The sequence below is a fragment of the Mesocricetus auratus genome, unplaced genomic scaffold, assembly GCF_017639785.1.
Source record: "Mesocricetus auratus isolate SY011 unplaced genomic scaffold, BCM_Maur_2.0 Super-Scaffold_100023, whole genome shotgun sequence".
NCBI classification, from domain to species: Eukaryota; Metazoa; Chordata; class Mammalia; order Rodentia; family Cricetidae; genus Mesocricetus; species Mesocricetus auratus.
In genome coordinates, this window is record NW_024429204.1 from 25739876 (window position 1) to 25755081 (window position 15206).

At 39.9% G+C, this 15206-nt stretch overlaps 1 protein-coding gene and 1 pseudogene across 1 annotated transcript in view; both read right to left on the reverse strand.

Moving 5' to 3' along the window:
- The window catches only part of LOC101830800 (gasdermin-C-like), a 31026-nt gene that overhangs the window by 10997 nt on the left and 4823 nt on the right, over positions 1-15206 (reverse strand). The window contains exons 2-4 of the mRNA XM_040730451.1: positions 7428-7645; positions 6628-6811; positions 5230-5392 (exon numbers count right to left, since the gene is read on the reverse strand). Coding sequence (XP_040586385.1) covers positions 5230-5392; positions 6628-6811; positions 7428-7638 — 558 coding nt within the window. The 5' untranslated portion in view covers positions 7639-7645. The remainder of the gene's footprint in view (positions 1-5229; positions 5393-6627; positions 6812-7427; positions 7646-15206) is intronic.
- On the reverse strand, positions 8210-8701 carry LOC101826639 (annotated as a pseudogene).

The following is a 15206-nucleotide window of genomic DNA, read 5'->3' on the forward strand; positions in this document are numbered from 1 at the left end:
ATGCTATGATCTTTCCTCTTAGCACTGCTTTCAAAGTGTCCCACAAGTTTGCGTATGTTGTCTTCATTCTCATTGAGTGCTATGAAGTCATTAACTTCTTTTTTATTTCTTCCTTGACCCAGGAATGGTGCAATTGCACATTGTTCAGTTTCCATGAGTTTTTAGGTTTCTTGAAATTTGTGTTGTTGTTGAATTCTGACTTTAAAGAATGGTGTTCTGTTAGGATACAGGGGGTTATTCCAATTTTTGTACCTGTTGATGTTTGCTATGTTGCTGAATATGTGGTGAGTTTTACAGAAGGTCCTATGTGGTGCTGAAAAGAAGATATATTCTTTTGTATTTGGATGGACTGAGTTATAGATGTCTGTTAAACCCAATCGGATCATAACTTCTATGAGTTCCGTTATGTCCTTGTTAAGTTTCTGACTGGTGGTTCTGTCTAATGGTGAGAGCGAGGTGTTGAAGTCTCCCACTGTAAGTGTGTGAGGTTTTATGTGTGATTTGAGTTTTAGTAATGTTTCTTTTGTGAATGTGGATGCCTTTGTATTTGGGGCATAGATGTTCAGAATTAAGACTTCATCTTGATGGATTTTTCCTGTGATGAATATGAAATGAACCCCCTCATCTCTTTTGATTGCTTTTATTTTAAAATCTAATTTGTTAGATATTAAGATTGCTACACCCAATTGTTTCTTGGGTCCAGTTGATTGGAAAATCTTTTCCCAACCCTTAACTTTGAGGTACCATCTGTCTTTGAAGTTGAGGTGTGCTTTTTAGATGCAGCAGAAGTATGGATTCTGTCTTCACATCCATTCTGTGAGTTAAGGCCATTAATTTTGAGGGATATTAATGACCATTGATGGTTCATTCTTGTTTGTTTTGGATTTGTTGTTAGTGGTGGTATTGTGTGTGGATTCCCCTTCCCCCTTCTTTTTCTTTTGGCTGTTGGTAAAATGGGATAAAGTGGGATTATCTATTGCCTATGTTTATCTGGGTATAGTTAACTTCATTGGGTTGGAGTTTTCCTTCCAGAACTTTCTGTAGGGTTGGATTACTGGGTAAATATTGTTTAAATCTGGTTTGTCATGGAATATCTTCTTTTCTCCATGTATAGTGATTGAAAGCTTTGCTAGATATAGTAGTCTGGACTGGCATCTGTGGTCTCTTTAGAGTATCTAGCCAGGATCTTATGGCTTTCAGAGTTTCCATGGAGAAGTCAGGTTTAATTCTGATAGGTTGGCCATTATAGTTTACTTGGCCTTTTTCCTTTACCGCTCTTAATATTCTTTGTTTATTCTATATGTTTGGGGTTTGGATTATTATATGGTGAGGGGACTTTTTGTGGTCTACTCTGTTTGGTGTTCTGTAAGCTTCTTATACTTTCATTGGCATGTCTTTCTTTAGGTTGGGAAAGTTTTCTTCTACAATTTTTTGAATATGTTTTCTGCACCTTTGAGTTGGGTTTCTTCACCTTCTATACTTATTATTCTTAGGTTTGGTCTTTACAAGGTATCCCATATTTCCTATATATTTTGTGTTAGAGATTTGTTAGACATAATGTTTTCTTTGGTCAACAAATATATTTCTCCTAGTGTATCTTCAATACCTGAGATTCTCTCTTCCATCACTTGTACTATGTTGGTTATACTTGCATCTGCAGTTCCTGATCATTTAGCCAGCTTTTCTATTTCCAGCATTCCCTCAGTTTGTGTTTCCTTCATTGTCTCTATTTCAGTTTTCAGGTCTTGTACTGTTTCCTCCATCTGTTTGACTGTTTTTTCTTGTCTTTCTTTAAGAGTTTTGTTGACTTTATTTTTTTATTTTTTATTACATTTCTTTAAGGAATTTTTCTCATACCCTCTTTGAAGGCCTCTATCATTTTCATGAAGTTATTTTTAAGGTCTTTTTTTTGTTTTATCTGCATTGAAATGATCAGATCTTGCTGGTGTAGAGTCCCTAAACTTTGGTGGTGTCATACTGGTGTTTCTGTATATTGTCTTATTCCCAGCCCTTCTTCCAGTGGGTGCAGGAGGAGTCTCTTTCTCTCCTAGTGGGTATGGGTCCCAACACCCCTTTCCAGAGGGTGCAAGCAGATCTGATACTCCAATGGGTCTTCTCTTCCTGTGGGTGGAGTCAGGACTAGTATCAGGAAATTGGCAGACCCTGGATAGGCTGTTCTGCCAGGGCAGTTTCCCCAGTGAACAGTCGCCAGACCTCAGGTGGCTCTGAACAGGGCACCATAAGGAAGGCTGTAAACAGTCCCATGGTTACTTCCTCCCGTGGGCGGAGGCAGGAGGACTAGGATGCTGACAGTCTCTGGATGACTGTACTGCCATGATGGGTTCCTCAGTTGTAGTCCCTGAGCTTCAGGAGGCTCCAAGCAGGGCACAGGAAGGCGGGCCTTTTCTTTATTTGATGTACAATTTCATTTTCAATATCATTTAATATTTTAGAATTTCATGTGTACCTATAATATATTTTTATCAAACTCACACTTCAGTAACTCACTCCCAACTCCTCCCATCCCCATAACTTTTGCCTCCCATCTAAAACCATTGAGTTCCCTTAGTGCTGCCGGAACCCTCTTGAGTGTGGGGTCATCTACTGGAGCACATCTACTGGGCCTGAGAGAGAACATGCAGCATATGCCATTCTGGGTCTGGGTTATCTCATTCAGGACTATTCCTTCAAACTACATCCATTTCACTGAAAGTCTCATATGTCCATAAATAAATAATTTTACATGGATGAAATTCCATTTTATGTATGTGCCACATTTTCATTATCCACTCACTAATTGAATGACATCTAACCTGTTTCCATTTCCTGGCTATTATGAATAGAACAGCAATGAACATGAATGAACAAATAATCTCTGTGATCCAATACAGAGTCCTTTGGGAATATATGTGATCTAACTGAAGCATATGGTACTTCTAGTTTTGTGTGTGTGTGTGTGTGTGTGTGTGTGTGTGTGTGTATCATTCACTCTATTATTTCTATGCTTTTTTTCATCTAGATAATCTACCCATTAGCGAGACTGAGATACTAAAATCACTGCAAAGGAGAAGGGCCAGGTAATACATAAAGGCAGTCCTATCAGAATTACACCACCCAAGTTCTCAATGAAAACAATAAAATCTAAAACATCCTGGACACGTGTTATGTAGAAACCAAGGGACCACTGATGTCAGCCCAGACTCCTTTACTCAGAAAAGCTTTCAGTAATCATAGATGAAAAAACAAGACATTCCATTATGAAACCTAGATTTCCTCAAACCTAGCCCTATAGAAAGCACTAGAAGAAAAACACCAATCCAAGGAAATCAGCTACATCCACAAGAACACAAGAAATATATGAGTTCACAACAGCAACCTATAAAGAAGGGAGCTGACACACAATGCCATCATCAACAACAAAAACAAAAATAACAAGAACTAACAATCACTGGTCATTAATATCCATTAATATAAATGGACTCAATTCACCTATCAAAAGACACAGACTAACAGAATGGACATGAAAACAGAATCCATCCTTCTGCTGCATACAAGAAACACACCTCAACCTCACAGCAGATATTCTGAAATAATAAAGGGTTGGGAAAAAATTGCCAATCAAATGAAATTAAGGACCAAGCTGGTGGAGCTATACTAATATATAATAAAATAGACTTCAAACTAAAATCAATCAAAAAAGATGAAGAAGGGCATTTCATTTTCAACACAGAAAAATCCATCAGGAGGAAATCTCAGTTCTGAACATCTATGCCCCAAACACAAGGGGCATTACTAAAGTTTAAATCACTAATCAAGCCCAACACACTAATAATGGGAGACTTCAACACCCACTCTCCACCGTACAGGTCTGCCAGACAGAAGTTTAACAGAGAAATAAGGGAACTAACAGATATTATTATTCAAATAGACTTAACAGACATCTATAAAATATTCCACCCAATCACAAAACAATATATTTTCTTTTCAGAACCTCATGGAACCTTCTCAAAATTAGACTACATACTCAATGACAAAGTAAGGCTCAACAGATGAAAAAAATTGAAATAACACCCTGTATCCTATCATATTACCACAGCGTAAAGTTAGAATTCAATAGTAACATTAATTTCAGAAAGCCCACAAACACATGAAAATTGGACAATGATCAACTGAATCACCACTGGGTCAAGGAAGAAATAAAGAAATAAAAAACTTCCTAAAAATTAATGAAAATGATGGCACAACATACCCAAACTTGTGGGACACAATGAAAGTAGTATTGAGAGGAAAATTCTTAGCACTAAATGCCTATATAAAGAAGCTGGGAAAAAAAATCTCACACTAGTGAATTAACAGAACAACTGAAAACTCTAGAACAAAAAGGAGCAAACTCACCTAGAAGGAGTAGATGACAAGAAATAGTCAAATTGAGGGCTGAAATCAATAAAATGGAAACAAAGAAAACAATACCAAGAATCAATGAGGCAAAGAGAAGCTAGAACCTTCTTCCAGAAGCAGATGGAAGCAGATGCGGAAAACCACAACCAACCAGGGGCCAGGCTCCTGGAGTATAATAGAAATGAGGGAGGAGCTGTAATATGAACAAACGAGTCAAGACCATGATGAGGAAACCCACAGAATCAGCTGACCTGAGCTAGGAAGAAATCACTGACTCAGGTCTGACAAATGGGGAACCAGCATAAGACCGAACTAGACTCCCCTAACATAGGTGACAATGGTGTGACTGGGACAATATGTGAGGCCACTGGCAGTGGGTCCAAGATCTAACTCTAGTGCACACACTGACTCAGTGGAGCCCATTCTATATAGAGAGACACCTTGCTCAGCCTAGACACAGGGGTGTGGGGTGTGGAGAGGTGCCTTGGTCCTGCCTCAATGAGATGATGGAACAGATTTAATAGACTTCCTAGGGGAGGCCGTGCCCTCCCCAGGGAGCAGATGGGAGCTTGGGTAGGAAGGAAGTAGGGGGAGCGACAAGAGAGGAGGGAAGGTGAACTGGTATTGGGAAGCAAAAAACTAAATTTGTGAATTTAAAAAATTGTGACTACAAAAAAAAGCAATCTGAGGTCAGGAATTAGCAAATATTACATAGGAGCAGAGAAAAATAAGGACCCCATTCTCTGAGTCCTAGAAACTGGTACCCAGAAGCCCTTGAGAAGCAAGGTTGCACTGGCCACACTCCTGATTTTTCACGTACCCATTCCATACCTTGGCAAACTGAGGGGTGAGCACTTTTCCCAGTAAGCTGACACTGCTACTGTCTTCCAGCACTGTACCCCTGGTCACTTCAAAGGCCTCTGTCACCACGTACAGGTCCTTCCTTCCAATCCTGCAATCCTTGATAAATGATGGCTCCTTTTCCACCAGTTTCCTGAAGGTGTAAAATAAGAATGAGGAGATTCAAATGGCTAATTTCATGGACAAAGAGAGCAAATCATGAGGGGACAATGGCAAAAATAAATAAACAAACAGAAAACTTCAGCTTCAGGTTGGGGTGTGGCCCTGTCTATACAGTGCTGGCCATGTAAGTATGGGGACAGGAATTCAGATCACCAGGAACCATGGTAAAGCCCGATGTGGTTATAGTTGACGATGCTACATGTGCTTGGAGTCTGCAGAGACAGCAGACAGGAAATGCTCTTGCTGTCACAATAGCAGTTGCTAAGCTGGCAGGGTGGATGAGCATAGACAGGTGGTGTTGACTGAGTTTGATTCCAGGACACACAGCAGCAGAGGGAGAGATCCGACTCCTGCAAGTTGTCCTCTGACTTCTATATTTGAGCCATGGCATGAGGGTGAGCACAGGCACACACACACACACACACACACACACACACAGAGAGAGAGAGAGAGAGAGAGAGAGAGAGAGAGAGAGAGAGAGAGAGAGAGAGAGAGATAATAAAAAAGCAATAAAGGAAAAATTTAAAATAATGTTTACCAGATGGAGTAAGGTTACTGAGTTATACTTATATGCAAATATCAGATGGAGTGGTAATGTTGCTGACATACACATGCATATATAATATGGAATGGCTTCCATGCATATATCACACCAAAATGTGGCACATAAAACACACATTTCTGTGGAGGAAATATAACAGTGCACGGGATATGGATGTTTGTAGTTATTTATTGTATTAATGTGTTATTATCTGTGGTGCTGACCACGTCCACATTGGGCATGGCCACAGGTGCCCAATACATTTTTACCTTGAAATTATACCTCAGAAGAGATGTGGTAGAAGTCAACTAAGTCCCAAAGCCCTGGGGTGTTCAAGTGATAATTACAGTCTTCCTCACATTTTCATCAATATCCAAACATTTACTTCTACGACTCCTTCCTCCCTACATGCCCATCCTCTGAACAGAAGCTTCCATCAGACCAGACCCTTCGTCTATCTGTCTTGTTTTTCTGTCCATATCACATTAATAGAACAGTAATGGATAGTTATGTATTAATGAATACTATTAGGGCACTATAAATCATTATTTCAATGACTTGTTAAAAAAAAAACAAAGTAGAATAATGTGAGCTGTCATAAACACTTTCAATGCCTCTTTGCCTACGAGAAAACATCCCAGAACTTGGCTGACCCATGCTTTCACCTGTTTTGAAGAATTTCCAGTTTTGAAGCTGGGATGCTGGTACACTGAACCTCGATGTCGTATCCAGAGGAATGAGCAAACTCTGCTGACACACTTCCTTCTGCAATGGCGTTGACACCCAAGTTACCCTTCAGTTTCTGAGATACAGTGCACTTGAGCGGGATGGGAGCTGATACTTCAGGGTCTGAAGAGGAAACAGGAAGGAAGATTACCTAAGAATTCACTGTGGGACAGCTGCTCTGGAGAATAGGAAATTTGATGGCAGTTCTCCTCCTCATTTAAACCTTAGTCAAGAAGCTGGCTAATAATCAATTATATATAATAAATATAATCAATTAATATGTGAAATATCAATTACTACAGAGGGGAAATCCCAGAACCAAAGCAAGTGTCATTTGTGCAGTGTCTACTGACATCATCTTTCCAAGTACAGAATCCAGCCCTGGGGCAGATCCCTGAAAAAGAAAAAGGCTTGGGACTTGCAGACAGAGTGACCTCAGTCTGGATCCTAAGTCTACCAGTTTGAACTTTGTAACTTTGAACAAGTTGTTTTAGGAACCTCAATTACTTTTCTGTAACATAGGTATCATATCTCCACCTAAAGAGACTCTTGGAGTACTATACGGCCAAATGCAAGGAAGGGTCCAGAAAATGAGTAGATTCCTAAAGGACTTTCCTTGTCCTTTGTCTTTAAGTGGGATGGCTCATGAGCTACCTGTCTGAGCAGCTCATGGGTCTGGGACAGCTGTGCCACTGAAAATGCTGATGTTTACAATTCTTTGCCCCTTGGCTGACAATACCTGGGACTGGAAAATTTGGCTCTAAAATCTGCAGGAGCGAATATCCAACTGGAATGTCTTCAGTTTTCCAAAACAGTGACTGAGCAGTCTTCTGCAGTATCTCAAACTGACGGAACTTCGTCGCATCTGACAGACGTTTGACAGGACACAGATCTTTTCCTTGAAGCTTTTTGACCACATCCTTGCAAACCCAGTCAAATGAGTAGGGCATGTTGCTACTATCAGACAGAAGGAAGCACACAGTTTAGTTGAGAAGAGGAAGAGTGTAGTTGATGCTCAGTGATTCCTGGTGTTTTTCATAGACCACCAAAGTCTGAGAAAGCCTTTACATGAGCACACAGCAGAGATGTCCACATCCAAGCTCTCCTTGAACTATCCCAAACAATCAAAATACAGACCCAGCCTAGAGACCCATCAAAAGATGAATGGAAGCAGAGGCTGGAAGGATGACTCATGGTTAACAGCACTTTCTGTTCTTCCAGAGGGCCCAGGTTCAATTCCCAGCACTTATATGGCAATTCACAACCATCTGTAACTCAAGTTCCAGGGCATCCTATGACCTCTTCTGATCTCCTTAGGTACCAGGCACACACATAGTATACATATAAACAGGGAAAACACCCATACACATAAAAATAAATAATTTTAAAAGAGAATGGTCAAAGAAGATATGGTATACATGCATGGTTAAGTTTTTTTCTTTTTTTTTTTTAAGCAAACTGAATGTGAGATTTATTACTGAACATGATTTGGTAAGGTACAGGAGAGCTCTGTGGAAGCTCTCAGGAGTGCAGGACTCGCCACTTGTCCAGGAGAACCGTGATTAGGGATTTATTTGACCCCACAGCCATCAGGAATGAGCCATTTTTCAGCAACCATGTCTTCAAATTCATTTGCATTCGAGTTGGTGAAGGCCCATTTCTTTGAGATGTGGATCTTCTGGCAGCCAGGGAACTTGACCTTGGCTCTACGAAGAGCCTCAATCACATGTTCCTTACTCTGCAGCTTAATACAGATGGACATGATGACCTGGCCAATGTGAACCCTGGCCACTGTGCCCTGAGGCTTCCCAAAGCCCCCCGCATACCCGTCTGGAGCCTGTCAGCTCCAGCACAGGACAACATCTTGTTGATGCAGATGACATGGAAAGGGTGGACCCTCACTCGAATATGAAAGCCATCCTTGCCACAACTCTTTACCATGTATCTGTTGGAACAAATATAGGCTGCATCCAGAGCTTCAGATGAGAGCTGCTCATGTTCATCTGACACCATGTGGCTGTATGAGTTTGTACTCCCACCAGCAGTGGAGGAGTGTTCCCCTTTCTCCACATCCTCTCCAGGATAAACTGTCATTGGTGTTTTTGATTTTAGCCATTCAGACAGGAGAAGGATGGTATCTCAGAGTTGTTTTGATTTGCATTTCCCCAATTGCGAGGGATGTTGAGCACTTTCTTAAGTGTCTCTCAGCCATTTTAGTCTCCTCCATTGAGAATTCTCTATTTAGGTCTGTACCCCACTTTTTAATTGGATCTTTTGGTGTTTTGGAGACTTGCTTCTTAAGTTCTTTGTAAACTTTAGAGATCCGTCCTCTGTCTGATGTGGGATTAGTGAATATCTTTTCCCAATCTTTGGGTTGCCTTTTTGTCTTACTGACTGTGTCCTTTGCATTACAGAAGCATCTCGGCTTCAGCAGGTCCCATTTATTAATTGTCAATATCAGTGTGCTACTGGTGTTATGTTCAGGAAGCGGTCTCCTGTAGCAATTCATTCAAGGGTACCCGCCACTTTCTCTTCTAAGAGGTTCAGTGTGGCTGGATTTATGTTGAGGTCTTTAATCCATTTCAACTTAAGTTTTGTGCTTGGCGATAGACATGGCTCTATCTGCAGTCTTCTACAAGCCAGCCTCCAGTTATGCCAGCACCATTTGTTGAAGATGCCTTCTTTTTTCCATTGTATAATTTTAGCTTCTTTGTCAAAAGCCAAGTGTTCATATGTGTGTGTTAATATCAGGATTTTCAATTTGATTCCATTGGTCTACCTGTCTATTTTTGTGCCAATACCAAGCTGTTTTCAGGATTATAGTTCTATAGTGCTTGAACGCAGGGATGGCAATGCCTCCAGATGTTGACTTGATGAACAGGGTTGTTTTGGCTATCCTGGGTCTTTTGTTTTCCCATATAAAATTGAGTATTGTTCTTTCAAGATCTGTGAAGAATTGTGGTGGCATTTTGATGAGGATTGCATTGAATATGTAGATTGATTTTGGCAAGATTGAAATTTTTACTATGTTGATCCTACCTATCCAAGAGCATGGGAGATCGTTCCATTTTCTGGTATCTTCTTTTAATTTCTTTCTTTAAAGAATTAAAGTTCTTGTTATACAGCTGTCACTTGTTTGGTCAGTGTTCCCCCATGATATGTTATGTTGTCTGTGTCAATTGTAAAGGATGATATTTATCTGATTCTTTCTCAGCCCATTTATCATCTGTATATAGTAGGGCTACTTACTTTTTTTTTTTTTACTTAATCTTGTATCGTGCCCCTCTACTGAAGGTGTTTATCAGATAAAGAAGTTCCCTGGTAGATGTAAACCATCATATCATCTGCAAATAGTGAAAGTTTGACTTCTTCTTTTCCAATTTGTATCCCCTTGATCTCCTTTTGTTGTCTTATTGCTCTAGCTAGAACTTCAAGTACAATATTGAAGAGATATGGAGAGAGTGGACAGCCTTGTCTTGTTGCTGATTTTAGAGAAATCATGTTGAATTTGATGTTGCTGTTAATGTTTATTGTTTTTATTATGTTTAGGAATGTTCCTGTTATCCCTGATCTCTCTAAGACCTTTATCATGAAGGGGTGTTGGATTTTGTCAAAGGTTTTTTTTCACCATTTAGTGAGATGATCATGTGCTTTTTCTTTTTCAGTTTGTTTATATGGTGGATTATGTTGATACATTTTCCTATGTTGAGCCATCCTTGCATCCCTGGGATGAATCCTACTTGACCATGATGGATGATTTTTCTGATGTGTTCTTGGATTCCATTTGCCAGTATTTTACTGAGGATTTTTGCATCAATATTCCTCAGGTATATTGGTCTGTATTTCTCTTTCTTAGTTGCATCTTTGTGTGGCTTAGGTATGAAAATTTGAAGCCTCATAAAAAGAGTTTGGCGGCAGAACCACCAGAGACCTGAGGACTATGCACAGTGGATGCAGATCCCAGCCCGTCGGGATTCAGCCAGCCCAGAGACTGCCAGCTTCCAAGTCCCATTCTCCACCATTTGGACAGGTGGAAATCCTCTCACCACATAATAGTAAAAACCCCGAACATACAGAATAAAGAAAGAATATTAAGAGCAGCAAAAGAAAAAGGCCAAGTAAAATACAAAGGCAAACCTATCAGAACCAGACCTGATTTCTCCATGGAAACTCTGAAAGCCAGAACTCTACCAACACTAAAGAGAAAATGGATGCCATCCCAGACTGCTACACCCAGCAAATCATTCAATCACTATAGACAGAGAAAACAAGATATCCCATGACAAAACCAGATTTAAACGATACATATCCACTAACCCAGCCCTACAGAAAGTTCTGGAAGTAAAGCCCCAACCAAAGGAAGTTAACTACAACCAGAAAAACGTAGGCAATAGATAATCCCACCTTACCAACAGCCAAAAGAAAAGAGGTGGAAATCCACATATAATTCCACCACCATCAACTATTCCAAAACAAACAAGAATGAGCAATTAAAGGTCATTAATATCACTCAATATTAATGGTCTTAATTTGCCCATAAAGAGACACAGGCTAACAGACTGGATTCAAAGACAGAACCCATCCTTCTGCTGCATACAAGAAACACATTTAAGCCTCAAAGACAGACATACCTCAGAGATAAGGGTTGGGAAAAGATTTTCCAATCAGATGGACCCAAGAACAAGCAGGGTAGCAATCCTAATATCTAACAAATTAGATTTCAAAATAAAATCAATCAAAAGAGATGAAGGAGGGCACTTCATACTCATCACAGAAGAAATACACAAAAATGAAGTCTCAATTTTGAACATCTATGTCCCAAATACAAAGGCACCCACATTCATAACAGAAACATTACTAAAACTCAAATCACATATAAAGCCCCACACACTTATAGTGGGAGACTTTAACACCCCACTCTCACCTCTAGAAAGGACTACCAGACAGAAACTTAACAAAGAAGCAAAGGAACTAATAGAAGTTATGACACAATTGGGATTAACAGACATCTATAGAACATTCCATCCAAATAAAATAGAATATACCTTCTTCTCAGCGCCACATGGAACCTTGTAGGAGGAAGTCTGATGCCGCCATTAAACATGTGACTTATTAGAGGCGCATACAGATGAGGTAATAAAAGGGCGGTTTACCACACCGCTAACCACACCCACTTTAGGCAGGACTAAAGACGTATACGGCTGGACGTAAAGATGTATACGTACGTAGGCGGAACTACGTCACTAGCCAGGCCCACTTTTGGGCATGGCTAGGGGCGTTAAGGGGGAAGGCATAAAAGACAGCACACAGGAAGTCTCGGTCTCTTTTCCTGGAGTTTGGCTTCCGGTCCGGCAGCTAGCTGAGAACTGCTTGGCTCCTCTGGGTTTGGTATCTTATGAGTAATTTTCTACATTAAATACTTAGCTTTACTGTCAGTAATTGTGTGTCGCGTATCGTTACAGCGTCCGTTGAAGCCTACAGAACCTTCTTAAAAATCGATCACATACTTGGCAACATATCAAATGTCAACAGGTACAAAAAAATTGGAATAACTCCATGCACCTTATCAGATCACCATGCGGTCTGATAATTCAACAACAACACAAATCACAGAAACCCTATAAAATCATGGAAGTTGAATAATGCACAATTGCACCATTCCTGACCCAATGAAGAAATAAAAGAAAAGAAATTAATGACTTCCTAGAATTCAATGAGAATAAGGACACAACATACTCAAACCTATGGGACACTTTGAAAGCAGTGCTACAAGGGAAGTTCATGGCACTAAGTGCCCACATGAAGAAACTGGAGATTAGTTACTTTACAGAATTAACAGCCCAGCTGAAAGCTCTAGAACACACAGAAGCAAATTCATCCAGGAGCAGTAGACACCAGGAAATAATCAAATTGAGGGCTGAAATCAATAAAGCAGCAGACTAGGAAAACAATACAAAAAATCAATGTAACAAAGGGTTGGTTCTTTGAGAAAATCAACAAGATAGACAAACCTTTATCCAAACTTACCACATGGCAGAGTGTGAACATGCAAATTAACAAAATCAGAAACGAAAAGGGGGACATAACGACAGACACTGAGGAAATTCAGAGAATCATCAGGTCATACTTTGAAAACCTGTACTCCACACAATTTGAAAATCTAAAGGAAATGGATAATTTTCTGGATAGATATCATTTGCCAAAACTAAATCAAGAACAGATAAGCAATTTAAATAGACCTATAACCTCTAAGGAAATAGAAGCAGTCATCAAAAGTCTCCCAACTAAAAAAAGCCCAGGGCCAGATGGCCTCAGTGCAGAATTCTACCAGAAATTCAAAGAACAGCTTATACCAATTCTTCTCAAAGTGTTCCAAGCAACAGAAGCAGAAGAGTCTTTGCCAAACTCTTTCTACGTAGCTTCAATAACATTGATATCCAAGCCACACAAAGACACGACTAAGAAAGAGAACTTCAGACCAATATCCCTCATGAACATTGATGCAAAAAATACTCAATAAAATACTGGCAAATCAGATCCAAGAACACATCAGAAGACTCATCCACCATGATCAAGTAGGTTTCATCCTAGGGATGCAGGGATGGTTCAACATACGAAAATCCATCAATGTAATCCACCATGTAAACAAGCTGAAAACAAAAATCACATGATCTTCTCACTGGATGCTGAAAAAGCCTTTGACAAAATCCAACACCCCTTAATGATAAAGGTCTTGGAGGGATCTGGGATAACAGGAACTTACCTCAACATAATAAAGCTATATACAGCAAACCAACAGCCAACATCAAACTAAATGAACAGAAAATCAACGTGATTCTTCTAAGATCAGGAACAAGACAAGGCTCTCCACTCTCTCCATACCTCTTCAATATTGTACTTGAAGTTCTAGCTAGAGCAATACGACAACAAAAGGAGATCAAGGGGATACAAATTGGAAAGGAAGAGGTCAAATTTTCACTATTTGCAGATGATATGATAGTTTACATAAATGACCCAAAAAACTCTACCAGCTGATAAATACTTTCAGCAAAGTGGAAGGATACAAGATCAACTCAAGAAAATCAGTAGCCCTACTAAATACAGACGATAAAAGGGCTGAGAAAGAAATCAGAGAAACATCACCCTTTACAATAGCCACAAACAACATAAAATACCTTGGGGTAACACTAACCAAACAAGTGAAAGACCTGTATCACAAGAACTTTGAGTCATTAAAGAAAGAAATTAAGGAAGACACCAGAAGGTGGAAAGATCTCCCATGCTCTTGGACAGGTAGGATCAACATAGTAAAAATGCCAATCTTACTGAAAGCAATATACAGATTTAATGCAATCCCCATTAAAATCCCAGCACATTTCTTCATAGATCTTGAAAGAACAATTCTCAACTTTATATGGGAAAACAAAAGACCCAGGATAGCCAAAACAACCCTGTTCAACAAGGCAACATCTAGAGGCATCACCATCCCTGGCTTCAAGCTCTATTACAGAGCTATAGTCCTGAAAACAGCTTGGTATTGGCACAAAAATAGACAGATAGACCAATGGAATCTAATTGACCACCCTGACATTAACCCATACATGTATGAACACCTGGTCTTTGACAAAGAGGCTAAAATTATACAATGGAAGAAAGAAAGCATCTTCAACAAATGGTGCTGGCATAACTGGAGGCTGGCATGTAGAAGACTGCAGATAGATCCATGTCTATCACCATGCACAAAACTTAAATCCAATTGGATCAAAGACTGACCTCAACATAAATCCAGTCACACTGAACCTGTTAGAAGAGAAAGTGGGAGTCACCCCTGAAAGAATTGGTACAGGAGACAGCTTCCTTAACGTAACTCCAGTAGCACAGACACCAAGATTAACAATTAATAAATGGGACCTCCTGAAACTGAGAAGCTTCTGTAAGGCAAAGGACACAGTCAGCAAGACAAAAAAAGGCACCCCACAGATTGGGAAAAGATATTCACTAACCCCACATCTGACAGAGGGCTGATCTCCAAATTTTATAAAGAACTCAAGAAGCAAGTCTCCAAAGCACGAAAAGGATCCAATCAAAAAGTGGACTATAGAACGAAATAGAGAATTCTCAATAGAGGAGTCTAAAATGGCTGAGAGACACTTAAGAACCTGCTCAATATCCCTAGCCATCCAGGAAATGCAAATCAAAATAACTCTGAGTGCCATCTTACTCCTGTCAGAATGGCTAAAATAAAAAACTCCAATGACAGTTTGTGCTGGAGAGAATGTGGACAAAGGGGAACACTCGTCCACTGCTGGTGGGAGTGCCAACTCATATAACCACTCTGGAAATCAGTATGGAGATTCCTCAGGAAAATGGGAATCAGTCTACCACAAGACCCAGCAATTCCACTCTTAGGCATATACCCAAGAGATGCACATTCATACAACAAGGATGTCTGCTCCACTATGTTCATAGCAGCATCATTTGTAATATCCAGAACCTGAAAGCAACCTAGATGCCCCTC